Source organism: Monodelphis domestica, chromosome 5, assembly GCF_027887165.1.
Source record: "Monodelphis domestica isolate mMonDom1 chromosome 5, mMonDom1.pri, whole genome shotgun sequence".
Lineage (NCBI taxonomy): Eukaryota > Metazoa > Chordata > Mammalia > Didelphimorphia > Didelphidae > Monodelphis > Monodelphis domestica.
In genome coordinates this window covers 171,384,577-171,412,540 of record NC_077231.1, presented here as the reverse complement: position 1 = coordinate 171,412,540, position 27,964 = coordinate 171,384,577, and the positions used below count along the sequence as shown (strand labels likewise).

At 31.6% G+C, this 27,964-nt stretch overlaps 2 protein-coding genes across 3 annotated transcripts in view; one reads left to right on the top strand and one right to left on the bottom strand.

Annotated features, from left to right (window-relative positions):
• COG5 (component of oligomeric golgi complex 5) overlaps positions 1 to 27,964 on the top strand; it is a 441,109-nt gene that overhangs the window by 113,789 nt on the left and 299,356 nt on the right. The window lies entirely within an intron of this gene.
• GPR22 (G protein-coupled receptor 22) lies at positions 92 to 9,089 on the bottom strand. 2 transcript variants are annotated; one of them, XM_016426097.2, is made up of 3 exons: positions 8,696 to 9,089; positions 6,695 to 7,709; positions 92 to 5,041 (listed from the first exon to the last, which is right to left on the bottom strand). In XM_016426097.2, the coding sequence occupies exon 3, from the start codon at positions 5,014 to 5,016 to the stop codon at positions 3,715 to 3,717; it is 1,302 nt and encodes a 433-aa protein (XP_016281583.1). In that variant the 5' UTR covers positions 5,017 to 5,041; positions 6,695 to 7,709; positions 8,696 to 9,089; the 3' UTR covers positions 92 to 3,714. The 2 variants fall into 2 exon arrangements, with proteins under 2 accessions (XP_016281583.1, XP_007504174.1); XM_007504112.2 differs by having other exon boundaries at positions 7,461 to 7,709.

Genomic DNA, 27,964 nt, shown 5'->3' with positions numbered 1-27,964 from the left:
GGATTCTGTTTATTTGAGTTTCAAGTAATCAAATTGCATTGCAGTGGAAAAATTATTCAGGGAAGGGGTGAGAAAATAGACTACCACATACTTAAAAGATAGAGAACTGTATTATGAATAACACAAATTTCATTAAAAAGATAATTATGAGTAATTTACTTTTGAAAATAAGTGAACATCTGTACAGCAGATATTTTTTGGTACAATACTCTCCTTAGCTTAAAAGAAACAAAAAAGGACAAAAACTCCATACTTTTCATACAGCAACTCCTTTTAGGATCTCAATCGACATACCTGGTATTCCTCTTTTGAAGGAACTCTATATCTGTGTTCTAGGGTCTAATGTTAGTTTTTTTAATTCTCTGGATTATGATTTTTAAAAAGAAAACTGCAAAAGGCTTTAAGTAACACATACCAAATAATTTGGTTACTTTACATTATTATTTTTATTTTTATAAAACAAAATAATTCAACAGTTATTCCTTTTATGGATTCATTCTTGGAAATAAAAATCGCTCATCATATTTTTTAAAAACTAGATTAAAAGTATAATAAAGGAGGAAAAATGAAAATTATGGTTTGCCACAAAACAAATATTTAATTAGAAATAAAAGCTATTCAGGCTTCCTGACTTCCTATAAACTGAATCCTGTAATGTAAATAAATTATGTGCTTTTTCTTAAAGCAGCATTTTAAATCTGTTTAAGTACTATCTTCATGTACTCATTACACACTATTTAACAAATTAAAAGGCAGTTAGAGACTATCAGGTAAATACATTATTTTTTCTCTCTAAAATCATAAGTGATCAAATGGTTATATGCATGAAAGACAAAAACTCTAGTATTACTGCTAGAGCTACTACCCAGGCTGGCAAATATGCTTTCTAATGGCCACTTCTTTGACTATATAAAATGCTAAATGTAGGCAACAAGTAATGATTTGTAGCAAAATTACAATATTTGTATTTTATACTTTACTACCTCAGAAAATGTTGTAAAGGATACCAGAAGCAATTAGACTCTGTCATATAATGATTTTTAAACTGGGCTATGTGAAGTATTGGAACTGAACACTAAAATATTTTAACACTCTATTGTGGGTGTTTTTCTATTGAATTCTAAGAATAATTGGACTAATTTATATCTATTTGAAAACAAAGTTAACTACAGGTCTTGCTGTCAAAGCAGGATCTTGTCAAAGTTTAAGCCTTACTCAAAATAAGCTATTATTGAAAAGGGAATATTAAGAGATACTAAGTATCAAAGTAAAAATGTTTTAAAATGAGGAATTGAAAAATTCGTTGATCTCTTCCTATAAAGAATATTGCTATTGAGATTTTGGTTTTTTCTGAAGACCAACTATTTAGAGAAGCAACATGATATAGAAAGGAGGCTTTCTTTCCTAATTTTTAGTTTTTGTGACATTGAATATCTTTAAGCCTTAATCTCCTTATCCGTAAAATGAGAGTGTAGAGGCAATATGATTTAGTGGATAAAGTGCTAGACATGATGTCAGGAAGACAAGGGTTCATATTCTGCCATAGTCACCTTTTAGCATGGTGACCTTGAGCACGCCACTAAGTGGCTATTTTCTGCAGTGGGGGAAGGAATTCAGACACAGGGACCTTATTATATTGCCAGTATCACAGGAGTAATAATACTTGAATAAATCACCTCAATGACAGCTTGTAATTATTAGAGCTCTTTCCATATGGATTATATTTTGAATAATGCTTGCTTATTTATACTGTGAAAATATAGTATCTTATTTGTTTCCCCTTTCTTCCTTATCAAATTGATTTAGGAAATAAGGCACAGAAAAGCTATGGCTTTGCCAAGACTCCTCGGTATATTAGCAATAATATAAAATAATTTTCTGATTTCTCTTGTGACCCACTCCAGGGCCTTGATCTGGTTGCATTTTGCTACTTTCCCTTTAGGATTAGGATATTCAGCAAGCTAAAGTTAACAACCATTTTGTTCATATGAGAGATAACTTGAAAGACAATATGTTTTTGCTTAGAATATCATAAGTGAAAAAATTATTTTTAAATGGTTCACTATTTGTATTTTATTCAGGTCATTTAGAAGAAAGTATAAAAAATAAAATGAAAAAATTGTTATGCTAAATAAGCCTGATGTTTGTATGTTAAGATAATAAATCATAGTAAAAAGTGAGCTTGTTTTGTTGTTAGAAGATCTATCTTTTGTGACAGACTATATCACCCCACACCTATTCCTAGCATTTCTTAGTTAAGGAACTTCCCCGAACTTAGTTTCTTTAGATTTTAAGGACATTTCAAGAATCAATGAGAAGAAAGTGCCTCTTAAAACTTGTTTTATCAGCAATTTTAGCATTCATTGATATGTTATTATAGTATATAGATAAATGGAAAATAATTCAAGATAGCTTTATTTTTTTTAAGCACCTTTTCTCCCCAGGAGATAAAAACTTCATAGTGATAATAAAATAATCATTTGACATAGTTTACTGAATTGGAATAACCATTTCTTATTCTGAATGACTTGATCATGGATCATTTGCAAGCCTCAGAACATTTATTTATTTATTTATTTGTTTGTTTTTGCCAATAATTTCCTAGTCTTCCAGCATCCAGAAAATCTTTAAAATTTCAGGTCTGAATGAGATACAGAAGGAGAAATGGTGAAGGGTGTTTTGTGATGATAATGATAATAACCAGGGTACAAATAAAACTTGCATTTTGTGTATGGCGAGGCTGTAGTCCTGTCACAGATAACACGTTTAATATTGGAGGCAGCTTTGAAATTGGTTGTAAAAATTAGAAAAAGTAGGATTTGCTGGTGGCATCTTATGTTCTCCACAAACAAATCCATTTAAATTCCTCCCTCTCAAATTTACTTCAATAATTTTGTAGCCCAATCCCCTCCTCACTTTTTAGTAACAGTTAAAGGTATTTATTTTTTTTTATTATAGTAAAAACTACATATTACAGGCTTTTTGCCTCTTCCATCAGATAAAAATCATTGCTTTAGATTTTTCTCATTATATAATATGGTGTTTCATTAATACACCAGAGTTTGCAATTTTCTTTTTAATCCTTTGCTTGTTCAGGTTTTTCATTCTTGAAAACTGAGAAAAGGAGTTGCTAAATTATTTTTTCCTATATGTGATTATGGACAGAAGGAAAAACATACAAGGTTAGTTTTTAGCTATTTTACGTACAGTAAATATGGACTATTGTGAGCTGAAAGATGATTGGCTTAAGAAACTAAATTAATTCTAATTAATTTGAACCTATACTTGAGGTTTTAAATTAAAAACTATTCAAGTTAAACACTAACTTGTTTAGTGTAGTAAATGGCTTAGAAAACTGAATTTAAAAAGTAAAGCAAACAGGTTTTAGTTGAATTTTAAAAGTATGTACTGCTTTAAGGCTATTCATTTATTTTAATTTTTTAAAAAATATGACTTACATGAATATTTTTCTAGTGGACAAAATAATGACAAAATATACACAATGATGTTACTTTAACAAACTGCCATGCAACATATACATTAAATAATGAAGAAATTGAATATATAAGACCTAATCTATTTAACATTTATATTGAAATTTTACAGTATAACCAATACTTAAAAATCCCCCCTCCCCCCTTATTTGGCAGTTATGTTTCTTACAATTAAAAAAAACTCTTGGGAATGGGGATTTGGTGAAAAGTTGGTTTTTACTTAGTCTGTAACAACCTGTGGTACTAAACATTTCTCTCTTACTTCACTGTCTTCAAAGGTAATTGTTTTATTCCTTTTAGGATCTATCCAAGAATTATGTATTACAGCATTATTAGGCATAGGATCTGCTTCCACAATTGAAACAACTCGTTTTTTCATTTTACTTTTCAGTACCTTTTGAAATTTTTGTCTAGTAAATGCATATAGGAGAGGATGAAATATGGTAGTTCCATAGGCCATAACTAGGAAACACAATCTTAATTTTACCAGAAGGTCACTTGGGCCCAAACATAAAATGGTGGTGTTTAAAACAGAAATTGGTGTCCAGCAGAGAAGAAATGTTGAAATAATCAACAGAGACATTCTGAAGACTCTCTTTTGCCTCTCCCGTCTTTCTCGGTGTCTCTTCACAGCTCGCCGGAGAGCAATTATGACAGAAACAGAAGTCCTTACACCAAAAACTACATTTCTCCCACCACTGCTTTGGGATACGTCAGTAGTCTCATGCTGTGTGGTCAGAGAAATTGTCTTTTTCTTTCTTGCTTTCTTCTTTTGACCTGTTGAAAATCTTGTGCCTATTCGAATATTTAGGGCTTGAAGTATTTTGGTGTAGGTAATTAGCATTACTATAACAGTGAAAAAGAAGATTGGAATCTGTACTAGCAGATGATAATACATCCCCAGTTCAGTGTGGTATTCATTTCTACTGACACAGAGAAGTGTCTTGTTTTTCCATCTGTTTTCACTTTGAAGACTGAAAAAATTGACCTCAATAAAGGGAATTAGGAAAGAGAAAAATGAGACAATCCATATGGACGTCATTAACATGACAGCTCTTCCCATCGTCAGAATTCGGTTTGCAGGTTTTACAGAGATATCATATCGGTCCAAAGTGATTGCAAAAACGTTGATTGCAGTTGAGACACTTGCAAAGGATACACAAGCCTCATGGAAGCAACATATGAGAGCAGTATTACTCTCCAATGAAAGTAGAAGAATAACTATAGTTAGAGGAATACATCCTACACAAATAATTACATCAAGTACATGAAGATTCATTGTAATAATGTTACTGACAGAGTTGATTAAGTTGGATTTCATGCAGTAAAGTACCAATACTGTGAGGTTGCTGCCAAGTCCCAATACAATTTCTAACATGAGAAATCCAGTGAGAGATACTTGAAAGCTTAATGGATATGATGATGATGGGTACATATTGGTATTGATGTCATCAATGTCATCTCGGACTGTAATGTTAGATTCAGACTGCATGTTGATTTCCAGAATGGGGGAGAGACACATTCTTTTGGAGTAGTTGTTTTTTCTCCTAGAAAGTGAAATAAAATAAACTATTTGAGTTCCATATTTGTAATCATTTGGGTATATTCTCTCTCTGTCAAAAATCTATGTAGTCTCTGTGTATTACTGCATTTGATGTTTAGCAAAATTTACAAGATAGAAAACTTGTCAGAGTTCATCAAGTTCATTTTGTTATGGTGTAAAAGGGCATTTAGAATATACATATATGTGTATCTCCTTGACAAATTATTAATCTAAGACTTTCCTTCATGCCTTATAAAACATTTTGAATATTAAAAATACCTTTTGATACAACTTTTAACTTTCATCTTATGAAAAAGAAATTATAAAATGGTTTAAGGATTCATTGAAATATAAATGCTACTTAAAAATTTAAATTAAAAATTTATCAATAATTAGAAAACATAAATATTGCATATTGATATCTAATTAATATAGTTTAGATCTCCCTTTAAGATGTTTTTTTCTAAATGTTTCAGATTAAAAGTACAGTTTTTATGTGCTATGTGTTAGACTATTAGTACTCTTTTAAATTCTCTTTTCCTATTCTTGATGTGATAATTTTACATTACATAGCCAATAGTGTGTTATGGTTACATAAGCAATTTCCCTCACAATACTCAAATTTTTAGGTATTTTGATTAAAGATATTTCATTTTGGTCAATGAAGTTTTTTTACTATAAAAATTCATGAAAAGATTTTAAGAAAAGGCAAAAAAGTCACTTTGATATGACAGGACAGGGAAGCTTTAATAAGGTGGCATTCAGCTTTCATATAGAAAGTTTATTTCATAAGTGCTCCTTTTTTGTAGATCCTGAGTTGAAATTTAATAGCTCAATTATAGATTTGCATTTTCAAGATGTTTTAATGCATATAACCATTGGCTTTATTTTCATCTAGAATTTAAAGTGAAAAATTAAGCTCTGGAGAAGTGCCAGAAATGTATTTTTGGAGGTTTAGAAAAGTTGTACTTTTAAACCTATTTTAATGAATAATTTTGAAGATAATTAGAAAAAAATCTATTGCTTTTGGCAAAGATTCATATTTAATACCTAAACCTGTTGAGCCCTTTGCAGTTGAATTGTGTGTCTTTTAACATATCCAAATGTCACATATACAATATTTTACATTGTTAATAGAAAGCCAATAACTATCATTTCACATATTTTAAATCTAAAATGTCAGCTAAAGTGCTCATCATCTTAGGCATGAAATAAAAAATACAAACACAATTAAACTTAATCTTTCTATGTTTTGCAAGTTTTGCCAAGATTATATATATCATTCCAGGATATAGATTCATTCACATTATTATCTTAAAAAACCCTCCCCAACAAACTATTTCAGAAGCTTCTCTGTGATTAAAAGATTGAATTCTCTTGAACACAGTTTAAACCAGAACTAAAGGCATATTTGTTCAAATAAGGCATGGTCAGAACTCAAACTGAAATCTTGTGAAAATGGAAAATTTTAAATGTGCCAAATGTTTTGAGCTGACAGATTAACATCAGTTCTTTGTCATATCAGTTAGATTTATGATTAAATAAATGCAAAAAATGTCAAGTTAGAAACATAATTAAGAAAATACATCTTCCTGTCAGGGTTCTGTTTTCTTGTAAATGCTAAACCGTGGTTGGGTACATGCATCTTTTGACCTACCTGTTTTCTGTTGCCTCAGGGGTCTTTCAGCTCACTATGGCAGTTTTTCAAAAATTGATACATGATGTCATTGACAGATTTTTGACATGCATTTGCACCTGGCAACAGTGAAGTAGCAGTGTTCTATTTCCTATTTCATTTATTTTTGTTCCAACACTTCAGCAGCAAGATTTGTGTTTAAAAATGAGGTTTAATTGACTGATGGATTTGTGTTTTCTTTGCTTTTAAAAACCACTGCCAATAAAAACAAGAACTTCTTTAAGTGACATTAATTATATTGCCCTTTTGAGGACTATGTGGCTGTGTATTTTTATTTTCTAGGATAAGTGAAAATAAAAATTGAGACATCTGATTTCTTGCTTTAGATATGTATTTAAACATTCCTTTGTTGCAACTGAACATTTATTTCTATGTTACTCTTGTTCATTAGTTGGAATAATGTCTCAATTCCATAAATTTTTTTACATTATAAAATCCAGCTCATGAGGTTTTGAGAAAGACCATCTGCTATTTAATTTGGCTTATTTTCATTAAGAAGGATACATAACAGATCATGATATTCAGAGAAAAGATATCCATTAGTCATCGTGACAATTGATATGAATAACTTAATTTGTAGTGCAGAAAACCTGATATAGCTTCATTTAGCTTGCTGATGAAGTATGCATATTCTCCTTCTGAAAATTCATGTTTCATTGTTTCTTCATGAATTAGTTGTTTCCACAATTTTGATATTTAAAGTAGAAAATCCTTTTAAAATGCTCACCATTTTGTTTTCAGGCATATACCATTGCATTCTTCTTCTTGTGAAAGTATTATCCAATGTCTTCTCTTTAGAGCACTGATTTGTTATGCATGCAAGCAGTCCTACAGACTTATTCCATGTTTTTGCTTTAACTCTTTTATGTCTTTAGAAATACACATTATATCTTGTAGCTTGTGGTTCAGACTGCTGGAAAGATGTGTTCAATCATTTGCATTCTTCTTATTGAAACTGAATTAGATGCTTTATGCCCTTGTGAAGAAAAAGAAAAAAAGATAAAGAAATGGGATGTCTCTTAATTCTGTATTAATAACTGAAAAATTACTGGAATGTTATGTAAAATCTATTTGCAAAAATAAATGAGCTCTATTATTAAGACTCAGAACCACATATGTAAAATACAAGAAAAAACCTTTTACCCTGCAAAATTGTATTTGCTACCTAGTTAATGATAGTGTTAACATTGCCAATAAAAGAAAAAGAGAAAATGTGATTGCTTCTTAATAACTGTTTTCTATTTCCATATTTAAAGCTAGCTTATGTTTTTAGATCTTTTGAGTAAGTTTACACTATATACAATATAATCTCTTTTCTTTGTGTTAATTTTGATAAAGCATCAGATATATTAGGCAGACTATAGCTTGTTTAATAACTATTTGCACATTGTTTGAAATTTGTTGCCCCAAACCAATCTCATATCAGTATTCTAAAGGCAAAATTTTCATTGATGTTTGGTTTAAATAGTTTAAATAGATGAGCTAATGCAGAAAAGTAAGTGCTCAGATATAGCTGTTTTCCATGAACAAATCCGTTATTTTCCTTTTGTGCCAATGTTGATTAAGAAATGAAAAACATCTCTATGGTAAATCTGTTTCTTAAAAGAGTTTCCTTATACATCAATATGTGTAATTTTTTTTTGGAGAAAAATCTATTTTTACATTTAATATATTTAGCTGGTTTGGAGTGAATTGGAAGCTAGTTTTGATAGTGAATGAACAGAAAATGTCCTTAATAATCAATGCATTTAAAAGAATTACATATTTCAAAAGTGATGCTTTTTTAACCCCCCATCCCCCAAAAAAACCACATTTAGTAATGCATGCTTCTCAACAAGCAGAATTAAACTCAACAACTCTTAAAATTTAGGCTGAAGCATCCTTTTTCCAAAGTAATTTTACCATGCACAGATTATGCTGTTTCAGGAGCATCTGTGTACTATAATAAGGAACATATCTTACCTCTACTTAAAGATTGGCAATGTTCTTGATATAGTCGAAGCATTTCCAGTTTTGATTGACTCATTTCATTCACTTGTTAGCAGAGTACTGAGGGAAGAGGGTCATAAACATCCCTTCAGAAAATGACCTTAATGAAAATATGTTCCTGGACCATGCCATTGTTTCAGCACTCCTGCTAATGTATGGAACATGTAGAGCTGCTTAGAGGCTGCTGCAGTCTCTCACTCTTCCGACTGTGGAATCAATAAGCATCTGAAAATACATAATGAAAGTAATTTAACATACTGAAGGCTTCTTGTCTCCAGAGGCAACATTTAGATTCAGCTTTTCTAAAGAAGAACAGCAGTGCTTCTCAGAGGAAAGCCTGTTCTGGCCAGCGTTTGCAGAATGACAGCCTACCTTGTCGCTTCTCTTCACTGCAGAGAGATGCAGTGCATTCACTAATTTTGATTGGTCAGTTGTGTTGGGCTTAAACTGTGCTACATATGTATAGCAGTGATTCCCACCAACCCCCCTCCACTGTTTTATATATGGATGCTTTTTCAAAGGGCTAAATTTATAAATGTATTGAATGTAATTCTCAAATAGATTATGCACTCATTAGGCTTTATCTTTAAAATGATTTGCTCTATTTTGGTTTGTTGTTCAGTAGTGCTAGCATAGAAGAAAATGCAATGATGGAAAGAATTACACAGTATAAAGTATATATTCTTTTTAGAGCCTTTGGTAATTATGTTTAAGAATATCTTGGTGACATAATTATTTTGTTGGAATTCTTTGTCACATAACTAGAAAAAGGAACTATCGCATTTTTACTATGAACCAAACTGAATTTTAACCATTATTTTTATATTCAGGGCTTTATTCTTAGTGTATTCCAAATAAGTCTAAATAAAACAACATTTAAAATAGTTGAAGATGTCTTTATTCATTCAACAACTATTTGAGTCCCTACTATGTACAAGAAGTGGTGGTTAATACTAAATATAGCAGATTATTAATCACAATATGATTAGAATATTATCTTATTAACAGGTAAAATTTTGAATTTATATATACTGTAGAGTAATATGTTTTTAAAAATAGATTTTTCTTGATCATTTTCATCATGTTCACACATAATCAGTTTAAAATGCTTTAGAAAAATTCTCTAAAATTTTATTGTATTATGGTGTTAATTTGTTTGCATCTTTAGTAATAAATATTTTTGTACTTATAGGCTATTTTAATAACATAATTTCTTTTTAATAGTCAGTGCTTTCTTTGACATTGATGTTTGTATATTTTCTCAGAGAGAGCAATTCAGGTAACCTTTACTAAGTACCTATGATGAATGTACTAGACACTGGGGACATTAAAGATAACTAAGTAACTTAGTTTCATATTTTCATAAGATAGATGAAGATAAAATTTGACCTCTTTAGGAAATAAAATTATGCACTCAAGGAAAATTGATACTATAGATTAAAAAATCTTCAAATTAATGTAAAATATAGCTCCCTAAGTTTTAGAGATGGAATGGACTTTAGTGATTTCTAGTCCATAGATTACCTCTCAGTGTTCAGTAACTTCTTATTTTCTGTTTGCCAGAAAACAAATCTCTTAAAAGTTGGCATTGCCCATCATTTTTATATTTTATTTCATAAAATGCTATGTAGTTTTTACAAAATAGCAGATATACTTATTTTATCAGTTTTTACTATTACTCATAATTTCAGAACTCAAAAACATAATTTTGCTACGAAGACAGATTTCAGTTTATAAATTGCTAATAAGGATATTCCTTTAAATATAAAAAGCAGTTGATATATATGCTCTTAATAATTTCAACACAATCTAACAGCTTGTATTACCCTCTTTAACTTGCTAAGAGCTCACATTAATAGGTTTTTATATAACATAGAAGAGATGCTTTTTGAAAAATCTTGTATATTTCCAAAAATTTCTTTCCAACTTGAGATATCAAAAAATTTCTCATGCTAAAAATGAAAAAGATTAATGCATACTTATAAAGTTTGAATTTTACTGATCTACCAGCTATATTGAAAGACTGATGAGACATGTTTTAAATATAAAACTGTCTCCAAAGAAGGATTGTAAGCATGACTTAGTAGCTCATTTGGATAGAGATTACATTATGATAACTTTGTTTTACATGAACTTTTTTCTCTATATTCTTGACTCCTAAATAGGAATTAATTTATTTTTAGGAAGATAATCTCAGTATATCTATTCTAGCATCACATTTTAACAAATATATTGAATCAATAGATTCAGATCCAGTTTTATGTACATTATTGCCAATGAGCTCTCCCCCTTTCAGTCCATCCTTCATAAAGCTAACAAAATAACTGTTTCTTATAGGATAAAGTAAAAACTTTTCAACTTAACATTTTCTAGCTGTATTTTTCATTATTTTATTCACATTTATTTACATTCCTACAAAACTAGACTACTGGGTGTTCTCTAAACTGCCACCTTCAACTTCTTTTCATACGGAAAGCCTCACCCCCATACTTGGAATTTATTGCTTCCTCATTTCTACTTGTTAAAAATTACTTGTTAAAAAATTCTTGTTATGTAAGTTTCAGTGTAGGGTAGTCCCTCTTCTATGAAGCCTCCCCTAATATCTCTAGATGAGAGTATTATGTTTTCTTTGAATTTTTGAATTTTCTTGTAGCATTTTGCCTTGGCCTTTTCTTTATTGGAAGCAGTTGTGTCTTATGCCAGTTTATCTCATACTACTCCGTGTTCATGTCACATATAGATGCTATAGACATGGGATCAGGGACAGGTTTGTTTTGTATCTTTGTAAGTCTTCTTGCTAGCACAATGCTTTCCACTTGGTTATTTAATAATTTTTAAAAAGTTAATGGGAAATAAATTACTAATGCAAAATATAGCACATTTGTTTAAAATGACAGAAATTCAAGTTACTGTAGTAATTCAGATACTCATATTTTTATACTTAATAGATTTAGTATACTTTTAGGGCATTAAAGTTGAAAAATACTCCAGATGGAAGTGGTAGTGGAAGACTTATCTCTGACATAAGTCAGAAGATGGGTTCAAATCCTCCATACAAAGTATTTTTCTGGCAGTTGGGTTTTAAAAAAATGAAAAATGACAGTTTTTCTAGTCACTTATGCTGGAGGGAAATGTTCATAGCTAAACCAGTATGAATTATGAGAAGTAGAAAGTTTAGATAATACATAGTTTTTGCTCTTAAGTATCTTAAAGTTTAGTAGGAAACTAATATACATGATAATTACCTATAATTACTTCAAAGATTTGATGATTTAGTCAGCAAGTATGTCTTTTGGCTCTTTATATCAAAACATTTTCATACATTCATAGTTGGTGTCATACCATATAACTGTTTGATGATGAGCCTCTGAATATAGCTATGCATATCTTTAGAAGTTAGATACAATAGTCCATCACCACTCCTCTCATTGAAAACTTTCTTAGCTGGCTGAACAAATTATGGTATATGATGGTGAGAGAATACTATTGTGCTATAAGGAATGGTGAAGAGGATTATTTCAGAAAGAGCTAGAAAGACTTATGTGGACTGATGCAGAGTGAAATAAGCAGAACCTGGAAAACATTGTACATAGTAACAGCTATATTGTGGAACAATCAAATGTGATAAGGCTTTGCTATTAACATCTATGCAATGATCCAGGGCAATTCTGAGGGATTTAAGAAAAAGAATGTAAATTTCACCTCCAGAGAAAGAACTTTTAGAGTAAGAATGCAGATGTAAGCATATAATTTATCACTTTTTTATTTGGGTACATGTTTTAGGGTTTGGTTTTATAATATTATTCACTTATAAAAATGAATAATATAGAAGCATGTTTTGTGTGATAATATATGCATAACCCAGATTAAATTGCTTGTCAGCTCTGGGATTTTGAAGGGAAGAAGGAAAGGAGACAATTTGGATTATATAGCTTTAGAAAACTCATGTGAAAATGTGTTTGTAAAATAAAAATAAAAAAGAAAGGAGAGCATTCCATACAGAGGGACTGGGGCCATCCAAGAATGAATAACCTTAGTAACATACATACAATGAACATATTAGAAAATGTACAACAGAAGGCAAGAGGAAATAATAATAATAATAATAATATTTATAATATATTTTATATATTTTACTGATCTACCAGCTATATTGAAAGACTTTATATATTATATAATATATATAAAATAATAATAATAAAAATAATAATTGTACTTTAAAGGAAGAAAAGGCATGGGGAATGGACTCTGCAAATGCCAAGGAGAAAAGTTAGAGAATGGGAAATGTAGAGTTTGGAAATAATGTGGAATGTGTGAAGAGCAATAGAATAAAAAGAAGCTTCCAAGGTAGTTTGAAGCCAGATAGTGTGAAGCAATATTTAAATTCACCCAAATATATTTAACGACATCTTTTTAATAACATTAAATATTTATTAAGCATACTAATAACGATAATGATGCACAATGTTCTAGTAATATGAAATACTACACAGTGCTTATCTTCTAGGGGTTAATCATTTAATGAGAAAATAAACATTAGCTCATGGAAATGAGGATAATACAAAGTAGAATATAAACAGGGCAAGGGAAGAATTGAGTCAAAGACCATAAGAAATACCAGAAAGGGAAAATTAGTTTTATTAATATTTAAAACTCAATTTTACTTTCAGTTCTAAATTTTTTATATTTTTCTCCACCACTATTTGAGGAGATAAGAGATATAAAACCCATTACAAATATGTATAGACAAGCAAAACAAATTAGAAGGAAATATACTTGAATTCACACTCCGTAGTTCATAATTTCTTTTTATGGAAGTAGATAGTGTTTTTCTTAATGAGTTCTCTAGAACTGGGGTTTGTCATCATGTTAACCAGAGGTACTAAGAATTTCAGAGTTGATTATCTTTACAATATTTCTGTTTCTATATAAATTATTCTTATGATTCTGTTCACTTTGCATCAGTACATACAAATATTCTCAGGTTTATTTGAATCTCTCATTTTCCTCTTTTCTTACAATACAATAATATTCTATCACGTTCATATACCATAACTTGATTAGCCATTCTCAATTGATGGTCATCCCCATAGTTCCCAATTCTTTGCTACTACAAAAAGAACTAGTATAAACAATTTCATATATATGGGCCATTTTCCTTTTCTTTGAACTTTTTTGGAGATGTAGAACTAGAAATGGTATTGCTGAGTCAGAAGGTATGCAGAATTTAATAGGCATAAGGTGGTATCTTGGAGTTGTTTTAGTTTGCTTTTTTCTAATTGTTAGTGATTTAGAAGATTTTTTTTTTCTTATGGCTACTGATAGTTTGAATTTCTTTCTTAGAAAACTACCTTAGTAGTTAAATGGATTGAAAAGCAGGCCTAGAGATGGGAGATTCTGCATCCAAATCTGGCCTCAGACAGCTCTGTGACCCTGGGCAAGTCACTTAACCTCCATAGCCTAGCCCTTACTGCTCTTCTGACTTGAAACCAATACACAATAAGATGGAAGGTAAGGGTTTAAAAAAAAAGAAAACTATTCTTGTCTTTTAAAAAAATCATTTATCAGGTGAGGAATGATTCTTTTTTCTTAAATATTTGACTCAGTTCTCTATATCCTAAAAATGAGACTTTTATCAGAGAAACTTTCTGCAAAGATTTTTCCCCTAGTTTCTTTTTTCCTTTTAATTTAGCAGCATTTGGCTTTAGTTGTGCAAAATTGTTCTAATTTTTTGTAATCAAAATTACCTTCTCTTACCCTCTCTATCTCTTGTTTGGTTATGAACTTTTTCTCTATTCCTAGATCTGTCATGTAATTTCTTCTGTGCTATACTAATTTACTTATTATATCACCTTTTATGTACAAACCATGTACCCATTTTTAATTTATTTTAGAATATGTTATGAGGCGTTGGACTGTGCCTTTAGTTTTTGCCAGGCCACTTTTCAGTTTTCCAAATAGTTCTGTTGAGTAGCAAGTTTTTACCCAGATAGCTAGTCTTTGGCTTTATCAGATGTAGGTACAGTACCCTTTGACTTCTGTATATTGTGTACCTAATAACTTCTCCTTATCAACCTCTCTATTACTCAGTTTTAAATTGTTTTGATGATTAAAGGTTTATAGTATAGTTTGAGGTCTTGTCCCGGCTAGATCTTCTTCCATTGCATTTTTTCCATTGATTCCCTTCATATTCTTGACTTTTTCTTGCTCTGGATGAATTTTGTGATGCTTCTTTATATCTAAAAGTGTCTTTGGCAATTTTTATTATATGACTTCAGCTTCTCCATTAGTAATTAGTATTTCTCCAATTATTCAAATTTGCCTTTATTTGTGTGAAAAGTGGTTTTTTAAAATTGTATTTATATAGTTCCTATACTTGTCTTGGCAGGTTAAGTATTTTATATTGTCTATAGTTGTTTTAAATGGAATTTCTCTTTCTGTTTTTTTCTTGCTAGGTCTTGTTGGTAATATACAGAAATACTGATGATTTGCATGGGTTTATTTTATAACCTGCAACTTTGCTAAAATTGTTAACTTTTTTATTAGTTTTTTAGTTGACTCTAAGAATTTTCTAAGTAATTTATGTTATTGTACGCAAAATGTGATACTGTAGTTTTCATCATTGATCATATTCCTTCCATATTTTTTGTCTTATTGTGATAGCTAGCTTTTCTTGTACAATATTAGATAGCAATGGTGATAATAGACATACTTTATCCCTAAATCTTATTGGAAAGGCTTCTAGTTTATTCACAATACACATAATGCTTGCTCTTGGATTTAGAGGAATTCTATTTTAAGAAAGTCTATTTGATTTCTGGTGTTTTTTAAAATGAGAAATGGGTCATATTTGTGAAAAGCTTTTTCTGCTTCTACTGAAATGTGTTAATATGGTCAATTATACTTTTGTTAATGTTGAACTAGCCTTTGTGGACTTTTTGACATTAATGTAATCTCTTTGCTAGTATTCTATTTAAAATTTTTGCTTCAGTATTAATTAGGAAATTAGTCTTTTGTTTTAGTTTTCTGTTTTGACTCACCTTGGTTTAATTATCAATACTATATTTGTGTCAAGAAAGGAATTTGGAAGAGGTTCTTGATCACATTCTTTCCAAACAGTTTTGTGTTATAATTAATTTTTCAGTTCTTTAGTTCTTTAAATGCTTGGTAGAACTCAATTGTAAATCCATCTGGTCCCAAGACTTTGTTCTTAGAGAATTCATTTGTGGATCCATTTCTTTTTCTAAGATAGGATTATTTAAGTATTAAATTTCCCATACTCATCTTATTTATCAGGGTTTTCATGCATTGCATTTATAAAGGTACATGATTATTAATTTTTGAAAACTTGCAAAAAGTTTGACAAACAAGTAAATTCCATACTATTTCTTATTTAATTTCTCCATCACAGACTCTCATATTTCAGATGAACCTCAGACGCCTCTAGTCCAACTATACCTAACAAGGAATCCCTTCTATAACCTCCCCAACAAAGTCATCCTGCTTCTACATATTAACCTTCTTAGCAAAGATGAACTCATTGCCTTTCCCGGCAACCTATTTTCTTTTTACATGATTTTCAGCAGGAATCAGGAATCAGTGAAAAGAAAAGAATCTTTACTGGGCAAGGGCCAATAAATGGTAATAGTTATTGCATACATGAAATAATTTTCTCTCTACGAAGAGCTAATTCTATACAATCTTCTTAACCCAAGTATCAAGACTTTACTAATGACCAGGTGCTGTGACATATATATTATTGTTCTTTATTATTTTATTTCTAGGTTAGTAGAAAAAATGTTAACCAGGAGAATATTGATTTGTAATCCACAAATTGACATTTTTTGATCAGAGATATATCATTCAAGTCTGTAAAAACAATGGCATTACTTACCATGAATGATTAGGCTTTTGTCATCTATTCTAAATATAGAAATTTTGCTATATTCATCTTATTTTGTCTATATTAATCTACAGTATTGGAAACTTGGAAAACTGAAATTTGATAGTGAATGATGCTTTGGCAAATGACAGTTAATATAAAATCACATCAAAATGTTTTTCTAACATTATGCTCTTCATTCACTTTTCTTACTTATCTTTCTGTGATTCATATTTTGTTAGTGGGGTATTGAAGTACACATGCTATTAATGGTTTTCTTTCTAAATATTTTTGCAATTCAACTAATTTCTTTACAAATTTAGTTGTTACAATATTATATATGTATATGATTTGTATTTATGTATTATTTTTGTCAGTGATAACTTTTCATGTCTAAAGTAATTATTATATATAACCATAACCCTATATTCTTAAGTCAGCTGAAGAATATTAAATTGTGTTCATTCTTAGTCATATTTCTTCCCCACAGCTTAGGAGTCTTACCTTTAAAAATTATTTTCCCTTCAGTTTGGGGGGAATTAAATTAATTTATGTTCAGAGTTGTAAGAGTTAAAATCTGTTGTTTCCTCTATTATATTTTGCTATATTTTATTTATGATGTGTGCATTTGATCTTTATTTCACCAGAATTAATCCAGTTTGAATCTTTGCCCACAAAGAACATTAAGAACATCCTAAATCTTTACTATTCGATAAATTTTTCTGTGGTTTTGATTATAATTTCCTAACTTTGCTGGAAAAGATTTTATTGCAAATTCTCCCATAGTCCTAAACAAAGATGTTAAATTTTTACTATTTTTCCATAGTTTACTTTAGGTTCAACTTACTCATTCATCCCTTTTCCTAAGATAGTCGTTTTTGATGTTATCCATTGCCCCTTTCAGCCTCTATTTGTTATTTGTGACATCTTACAATAAAATAAATTACTTTCTTCTTCCTCATCCCTTTAGAAATAGCTATGTGACACAGGGCACAGGTACAAGACTCACAAATTCTTGAGTTAAAACATGGTCAAAACCTATTTCTCAAAACTACTCCTTACCCTGGAATGTCACATCTAGACATACATTCTTTCCTTAGTTTTTCCCTGGGTCTGTGGTGGATCTAGGAGTTCTTGACTTGGTATATACAACCTCTCCTTGCATTGGAGTGTTCTTTGCAATATTCCTTGTATACTCTTATGTTCATAAATCTTTCTTTCTATCTCTCTATGCCAGTTTGGGCTGGAAAAAAGCCCCACTCTTTAATTTCCCAAACAAGATTCAATCTCATGACTTCCAGATCTGTTTGGAAGAGTTGTACGGGGTGGGAATGGAGAGAGTTCCCTGTACAAAAAGTACTCTGCCACTCTGCTATCTTCTATATATTTTGTTTGTATGCTTTCTCATGCATTATACTGTATACCTTTTTTTATCCTCAGCATTTAGCATTGTGCCCAGCACATAGGAAGTGATTTATAAATGATTTTTGGTTAACTGACTTTTTGGTACAACTTGTTGGAAATCTTCCATCCTCAAATTTCTCATAAAACTTCCTTTTTCTCTATCCTTTGTCTTTCTCAAGATTTTTCTACATATTTTTATCCCCTTTTCATTAGATTATAAACTACTTGTGGGTAGTTTGTTATTTTTTCTTTATATTTTTCAACACCTAGCCCCATTCCTTGAATGTAATAAATATTTAACAAATATGTTTTTAATTAGATGAAATTAATAGCCAAAATTAATCTTGCTGTGAATAAATATAGTATGAGGATGCTAAAAATAGCTTTAGGAAAGTCTGGATATGAATATTGCACACCATAACCGCCCCTCCCCCCAAAAAGATCTAGAGGTATGTACTTCATCGTAAGTTGAAAATCATTATTTCTTCCTTCTCCCTTCACTGATGGAAGGCAGTATTGACACCTATTTTTTACAGTTTTGTTCATCACTGCCCTCTCCATTAGTACAGATAATTGAATTGCAGTATGTACTTCCTGCCTTTTATAAGTGCACAGATTTTAAAGATTGATAAAAAAACAAAAAAGGCAAGGTAAGTTCCAGGGTAACTTCTCAGAACATCCATACAATTTTTTAGATGGTCCAAAAAGTGAATTTTATTAAAGACTTTCAAAATCAAATTTCAGTAAAATCCACTGATCTAAAAAAGTAGAGCTTTATGCTTGTGGCCAGAAATGGTGATGCCACTATGTACAATATGCTTTAAATAACATATAAGCATATTTTGAGTAGAGACTTAGAAAATTATTCATGGGAGAATGTGGGTTAGAAGAGGTACTGATGATCAGATAATATAAATATATAATAAGTATTATTAAATCATTTAAGTTTCAGAAATAAAGGCTGTGGTATGTTATAAGAAATTTAGATTATAAAAAATTATTCAGGGATGTTCCCTAAATATTTAGTGTTGTTAGGATTTATATATTCATATTGTATAGAAGACATAATTTCTGTAACTTGAATTTGCCCTGTTGATTGTATTAATGAATTAGAAATCTAAGATTTTGAATTTGAAGTTGTCGATTATGTTCCCTAGAGCCCACAGAATAGAACTGAGTATATAATAAAAAAAAATTAGTAATCCTGCATTCTAGAAGTTTTTGGACCATATTTTAGGAGAATAATAAATTTGAGAGGAAAAGAGTTTCTATTAATAGATAAATTAGGGAGCCTGTCAGCAAATGAAAGTTAATTGAATACTTTTAATAATCCAGAACAAAAATGATGAATTCAAGTCAATTTGAGAAATTAACTGATAAAAAAGTATGTAATTTAAGAAGCATTTCATAGGACTAACAAGATGATAGATTTTGTGCTGAGATCATTATAAAAAATCAATGAAGAAATAAGATTGTTTCCTCTCTTATTCATTTAGTACATATAATGGAATGGATGGATAAAAGCTTTTTACTTGATACTTATCTTGATACTTTTACTATATCTAGTAGGACATAGTATAGTTTTTAAACTTTCCATTGTCTAATCGTCTTAAGAAATGTACACTATCCTCTACAGCTTTCTAATAACCACAGCAGCAGCTTTTCCAAACCTTATCATACTTCCTCAAACCTCTCCTGATACCTTTTTCTCTGCACCTTCTTACCTGAGGATCTTGCCTCATATTTCAGTGGAAAAATTGAAGCTGTTCAGTATGAGTTCCTACGCTTCACTTCCTCCTCCTACCACATAACCTACCTCTCTCTCTTCCTCCTTGCCAAGTCATGTGGACCCATTCCATCTCATTTTCTCAAACATATTTCCTCTACTATCTATCATTAATTTTCTTAAAAAATCTTTAAAATTTTATTTCATTTTTATCCTTTTATCATTCCCATCCCCTACCACCAGTAGAAAAATGAGAAAAACACAACTGTTAAAAGCATATATAGTTAAGCAAAACAAATTTCCACATTGATCATATCCCCATCCCCTACAAAAAAATGCCTCAATTTGTATTCTGAGTCTATTATTCTTCTAGTAAGAGGTAGGTATATTTCATGTTGCATCCTTTGAAATTGTATTTGGTTCTCCTGGTTCTACCCATTTAACTGTATCAGTTTATACAAGTCTCCTCACATTTCTATGAAACTGTATTATTTGTCATTTCTTATAGCACAACAGTATTCCATTACCTATGTATCATAACTTTTTCAGCTATTACCCTGTTAATTGTTTCCTCATTATTTGCTACTACAAAGAGTCTTTATAAATGTTTTAGTCCATATGGATCCTATTCCTAGTTTTCTAGGAAATAGACCTAGTTTTATCACTGAGTAAAAGGGTATGCAGAGATTAGTAACTTTCTAATCATACTGCCAAATTCCAAATTTCAAATTTACTGGTCCAATTTTCACAGTTTTGCCAACAGTGCACTAATATATCCGTTTTCCCATATTACCTCTGGCATTTGTCATTTTTCTTATTTGTTGACTTTGCCCATCTAATGAGTGTAAGATAAATTTCAGAGTTGTTTTAATTTGCCCATCTCTAAGTATTAGTTATATAGCATTTTTTCCATATGACTATTGATAGCTTGATTGTGTTCTTAAAACTACTTATTTATGTCTTTTGACCATTTGTCATTTAGGGAATGGTTTTTATTCTTATAAATTTGAAACCATTTTCTACTCTTTCTATAAATGACTTTCATCAGAAAATTGCTGCAGAGATTTTCCTCACCATTTACCTTTCTCTTATAATTTTTGCTGCATTGAGTTTGTGCAAAATCTCTTAAATTTTATGTAATCAAAATTATCCATTTTGCTTTGTGTGATCTCCTCTGTCTCTCGTTTGGTTGTTTCCCCCCTTTACAAACAGGAAATTTCTTCCTTAATTCTCTAATTTTTATATATGATGTCACCCTTTAAATCTAAGTCATTTACCTATTTAGACTTTGTTTTAGTACACAGTATGAGATATTGGTGTGTACCTACTTTTTTCCAGACTGCTTTCGAGTTTTCCTAACAGTTTTTATGTAGTAGTGCCTTGTCCTAATAGCTGGGGTCTTTGGATTTATCAAAAACTAGGCTACTGTTCTAATTTATTTCTATATATTGTATTCCTTTTCTTTCTACTGTTCAATCTCCCTAATTCTTTTTTTAAAAAACACCTTCTGTCTTAGAATTTATATAAAGTATTAGTTCCAATACTAAAAGATAGAAGAGTGATAATAGGGGTTAAGTGACTGGCTCAGGGTTGCACAGCTGGGATGAATCTGAGGCAAGATTTGAATCTAGGATCTCTCTGTTTTTTGGCCTGGCTCTCTATCCACTTGACCCATCTAACTGCCCCAATCTCCTGAATTATTTAAAATTTTATTTTTATTTCAATAGCATATTTCTACATAATTTTTCCAAAGCCGTATGATCCATGTTGCCTCCCTTCCTTCTTTTTTCTCCCCTCCTGCAGCTCATAAACAATTCAATCTGGGTTATACATGTATTATCATGCAAAACATATTTCCATATTTTCATTTTTGTAAGTGAATAATCTTGTAGAACCAAAAAACCCCCAAACATATGCCCAAATACACAAGTGATAAATCATATGTTTTCATCTGTATTACTACTCTAACAGTTCTTTCTTTGGAAGTGGATAGCTTCCTTTTTCATAGGCCCTTAGAATTGTCCTGGATCATTGCATTGCTGTTAGTAGCGAAGTATATCACATTTGATTATTCCACAATATTGCAGGTACTGTGTATAATGATGTCCTCCTGGTTCTTCTTATTTCATTCTGTATCAGGTCTTTCCAACTCTTTCTGAAATCATCCTATTCATCATTTCTTTTCACAGTGGTATTCTACCACCATCATATATATACCACAATTTGTTCAGCCATTCCCCATTTGAGGCATATCTCTTTAGTTTCCAATTTTTTGCCACTATGAAAAGAGCAGCTATGAATGTTTTTGTACAAACAGGTCCTTTCCCATTCTTTTAAAATATCTTTAGGATACCAACCCAGTAGTGGTATTACTGGAACAAAAGTTATTGCATTCTTTTATAGGTCTTTGGACATAATTCCAAATTACTCTCCTAAATGGTTGGATCAGTTAAAAAATCCACCAGCAGTGCATTAGTGTTTCTTTACTCTTATATTGGCCAATCTGATGGGTATGAGGGTATGAGTTGGTACCTCAGAATTGTTTTATTTATTTATTTTTATTTTATTTATTTATTTATTTATTTATTATTCTAATAAAGAGATATTTAGTTCATTTTTTTCACATTATTATTGATAGCTTTGATTTCTTTATCTAAAAACTGTCTTCATTTCCTTTGACCATTTATCAATTGGAGAATGACTTGGATTCTTACCCCAATACCACATTACTTTGAAAATTATGACTTTAAACTATAGTTTTTGTCTGGTATTGACAGACTTTCTACTTTCAACCTCCTCCTTTTAAAAAAAATATTTGCCTTGAGATTCTTGATATTTTGGCCCTCTATAAAATTTGTTGTTATTTTTCTAGCTCTGAAATCCTTTGATATGGCACTGAATAAGGAAATTAATTCAGATAATTTTGTTATTTTTATTGTACTGGCTCAGATTACCCATGATCCATTAATGTTTTTATAATTGCTTAGATCTATTTTTATTCACATTGTGCTTGGTTTTTGTATTGATATAGTTCCTGTGTGTGTCTTGGCAGATAGACCCCCTAAATATTTTATACTGCATTATAATTTCTTTTTGGGGGGACAGCTGGGTGACTCAGTGGATTGAGAGCCAGGCCTAGAGATGGGAGGTCCTAGGTTCAAATCTAGACCTAGACACTTTCCAGCGGTGTGACCCTGGACAAGTCACTTAACCCCCACTGCCTAGCCCTTACCACTCCTCTCTGCCTTGGAGCCAAAACACAGTATTGACTCCAAGAAGGAAGGTAAGGGTTTAAAAAAAATAAAAAAAATTATAATTTCTTTTTTGTTCTCTGCTAGATTTTATTGGTAACATACAGAAATGGTAATGATTTATTTGGATTTATTTTATTTCCTGTTATTTTGCTGAGATTGTTAATTATTTCAATTAGTTATTTAGCTAACTCTAGCATTAAGAAAATCACAAAATCACTGACAGAAATGATCATTTGTTTCGTATTTGCTACTGAATAGTCTCTTAATTTCTTCTTGTCTTTTTGCTTTAAATATTTCTAGCAATATATTAAATACCAATGGTGGTCATGAGTGTTTTTTCTGACTAGAATAGTCTCTCCTCATTAATTTTCAGTGTCTCCCTGTCTACTGTGTGCTTTTCTGGTACCCACAAATATGTCTATATTTCTTCCATCCTTAATTCTTACTTGATCTGATTATCTCCCAGAGCTAGGTAAATCAAAGTGAAAGCTGTCAATGTTTAGAGTAATTCAAGACTTGGTCTTGGTAAGGCAGAATTAGTAATAGCCCAAGGAGACAAGGGACTTGAATGTAGAAGGATGGTTATAAAGTTGAACTGGTTACTTTACCAAGGGATAAAAATATATTAAGGAAGACAATGTGACTAGTGTAGGGGCAAAAGCCTGGGAAAGAACTGAAGCACTGATGAATTGGGAATCTTGGCGAAGATATATATCTGTGTTAGGTGTAATAAGACAGAAAGATGTAATAAAAACAGGATTATGATCAGATAAAGGAATGTTGGAGCACATAAAAATGGAAGTAGAACGCTTATGGCAAAATAAAAAATGTAAATATCATTGTGGATAGCCACAGTTGTGTGGAGTAGGTCATGAAAATTGAGGATTGAATAGCTTCAGGAACTGTTGGGGTATTTGATAAAATATCAGTATTTTATGTTGAAGCTCCTTAGTATAATGGTAGGATTTGGTGTAAAGAGAACATGTACTTTGTGCTACATTCTGTAACATTCAAATATTTCCTTCTTAACATCTAAATGACTTCTCTTTGGAACTACAGGAGAAATGAAATTTCTTTTTAGTTAATTCCCAGGCATTCCAAATATTAATGTTTTGTTGTTGTTATGAAAATAGCAGTTATTTCAGACACCTTGATCTCTTCTAATAGACTGAATATTTTGTAATTCATCTCTGCCCAAGTCAGCAGATGAATACCACGGAGGGTACAGAAAAAGTATAAGACAGAAACTTTCCACTGATTCCACATTAAGGAAGCCAGAGTATTAGAGCTGTGGTGGACTGCAAAGATCAATTTTGAATAATATCTTGAGAATTTATGCAGATGTTCTCCTGCATAGTCAAGAAGTCTAGCCATTATTGGCAAGTTTAAGAGCCTGGCTCATTATATTGCTGTTATGGAGCTTGAAAAGAGATAAATAGAGGGAAAAAGTCAGATAGTACCATTGAGTCAGAGCAATGCAGCTGTGTGTCTGGCATTCTTAGATGACTTTCCCTTTGTGATGCCAAATTTTTCCATTTCCTCTGTGACCTGGGGAAGATGTGTGATTTGTGCTGAGAAAAAGGTTTCTCTTTCTTCTTTATGGTAGGCTATGCTAGAGCCTATTAGGACTCTCAGAGGGATCTAACCTGAATTGTCACACAGTGGGTGTGTGAATCTTAAAAATTCTCAGACCCTACTTCAGAAGATTTGGTTAAGACCATTCCTCATTTTAAACAATGAAGGTACTTGATTAGGAATGTGAGAACTCTACTCCACCCATACTTAAGCATACTTTAGGGGGAGATAAAGTTGTAAACTCTTTACTGAACAATGAAAAGTACTTAACCCATACTTAAAGTAAAGCTAAAAACCCTTAAGCTGGGTCTATTTTTAGATCTAATACAAAAAGGTGCTAAGTACCTATGAAGGTCAGGCAACTTGCAAACTTGCAAGGGACAAGCCTAACAAAAGAGATGTGAAGTTTTAGTCTACTCTGGTGTGAATTACTCAAAAGTTTAGTCTACTCAGGTGTGAATTAAGAATGGTCAGTCCTTTAGAAAATATCTACTGTGATTGGTAGATATGAAAACTTAGGGGAGGTGACATAGGAGAAAATTCTCTTTAAAAGGAGGGAGCTTACCAAAGCTGAATTGAAGGGCTCGGTGGCTGAACTTAGTTGAGCTGAGGACCTGAACTGGTGGATCTCTCTGAACACTAGAATCTTGCATGGGACAAATCTTGTGGTGAGTGAATTAAAGACTGACTGATCTCTCTTTTAGGGCTTGGGCCTAGGCTGGCCTGGGCTGGCCTAGCCCTTTTCGTATTTGTTTCCTCTTACTCTCTATCTTTCATTAATTCCTTATTTGTATTAATTAAAATCTCCATAAAAACCCAGTTGACTTGGGTATATTTCATATTTGGGAATTTTTCCCTGGCGACCACTTTGTATTTGATTTAACTCAAGACAATGTCTTGAAACCATATTTCTGTGGTCTCAGTTTATGCCAACCACTCTTTTAAGTGTAACAGTTTATAATGAACACTACTTTAATTGTTACAGGTACCAATGAAGATCTCACTCTTCCCTTCCCCTCATATGTTGAGTTCATCCCTATTTTTCTGCCAATTTTCCCTTTCCCCTTCTCCTTGCTAATGAGCCATTATCCTCCTGCCAGTGAGAACTGAGAATCTCCTCTCTACCCTGACCCTTAGACCTAGCTCCCCCTCCCCAGTCATGATGGGTGACTCCCTTGAGGCAGACACTTCATGTGTCCCGTAGGACTCCCAAGCTTTGCCATAAGCAGTGTAACTGCACTCAGGATCTCTAAACTTTTCCATCCATCCAGAAGCAGAACTCTCATATATGTGTTGTCTTCCCTAATTACAGTATGAGCTCCTTGAGAATTAAGAACTGTTTTATTTTTCTGTTTATATTGCCTATGCTCAGCAAGGTGCTTTGCACATATGAAATAGTTAATAAGTAAATGCTTATTCATTTATTCACCTCAAATAGTGAAAGATTGGAGCATGAGCCTGGCTTTGACAATTCTCTTTGAAGCCTTCTCATTTCAAGTATGCGTCATAAGAAATTGTGGAGATCCTTGCTCTGGAACTTTCTGATATATGCCAAGGAACCAGTGACCTAGAATATGCTATTCATTCTGAAGGAAAAAAATTATACTCTTTTCCCATTTTCAGGTGACTTTTTCTCAATAATTATCATATTTCACTTTGTAAAGTAAAATTCCTTTTTTTTCTAAATTTGTCTAATATATGGATCTGGAATTTTCAGAATCAGTGCCTGATATGGTATGCTTCTGACCCACCAAGGGTTTTTTCTCCATTTTTTCTCATTTCCTTTTAGTTGTATTCTTAGCTGAAAAATAAAGACTTTCACATAAACAATAAAATATCTATATTTATTGGTATTTTTATTTTCAGTAATCATTGAAATATCAAGGAAATACAGTTAATTAAAAAAGTGATAGCAAAGAGCTAGAATTTGATGTCCTTTCTAACTCTAAAATGTTAAGATATTTCATCAGTAGTAAAGAAGTGAAATCTCCAAATCTGTTGCTACCAAATATTTTTAATAGAGATTAATTTCACCAATCAACCATGATTTTTTTCTTTTTTGGTTCTTCTGAGTTATCTGTAAATATTAAAATTGGAACTGAGGACTAGGTTTTAGTACTTCTTACTCTCGTGAGTCCCTTTAGAGCCAGGTTCTTTGCCTTGAACAGAGTGCCTTCACAATGCCATAATTTTTTGATTCAGAGTTAAAAGTTTATAGCCAGGTGGTTCCAAGCAACTATAAATTTCCCCATAGCAACTGCACTGAGGAAAACATTGCTTGATTACTTACTCTTGACATCTGTTACTTCAACTCAGCCGCATACAGGAGCAGGAACATTTCTTTGTATAAATGGGTGGCTACTGCATTAAAAGCTTTAGCTTAAGCTTAGTCATTGATTGGCCTAGAGGATGATCATTAAATAGGTACATATAGAACTGTATATAGGACCTGGAGGTTTGGCTATGTGAAGGCAATATGGTAATATCAGCTAATATTAATATAGTGCTTTAAAGTATGCAAAGCACTTTTTACAACCCCATTCATTAAGTAGTGTAAATATTAACACCTTCCTTTTATAGACAAAGAAGCTAATACTTAGATTAAGTGATTTGCTCATGGAAAGTGACAAGAGTAAGGCTTCATATATCCAGCCAGTTGCCAAATTATGCACTTTCTATCTCCACTATATTTCTTGCTCATTCACTCCTGTCTTTACACACTGCCTCCACCCTATTTCAGGCTCTCATCATCTCTCATCTGAATAATTGTAGTAGTTTCCTAACTGGTCTTTTTTCTTAAATTTTTCTCAGTTCCTATCCTCTACTTTACTGACAAAATGATTTTCACTAAGTGTAAGCCTGATCATGTCACTTTCCTTCTCAGGAAACTTCAATATTTCCTGTTTCATTCAGAATTAAATTTAATTTCTATTTAGCTGGTGAAACCTTTCTCAACTTAGTCTTAACCTGCATAAGTTAGTGCAGAGATGTCAGACATATGACCCACAATATTCCAGTCCTACCTAGATTTGAATATAGTTCCTATCTGATTTAACATATCGATGTGTTAATGAAAAAGAAATGTTTGATTTCCTAAGTCAACATGTGGCCTGTGTAACAGTTAAAATTTAGGGGAGACTGAGGCAGGTAGAAATTAGTTTCTCTCTGTAAGGAGTATTATATTTTTTAGAGGTTTATTAAAGGTTAAGAATTAAAGAAAATACAGGATAAGAAAACGTGCCTAGGCCACAGAGGCCTAGACAAGACCTCACCTACATTATGGAAAGAGCCACGCCTGCCCCAAAACGGAAGTCCAAAAGAGCCCCTGCCTACGGGGAAGACCCTTTAAATAAAATTTTGCTCTCGTCCCAGGTGAGAATTCAGTGAGATTAGAGGGCATT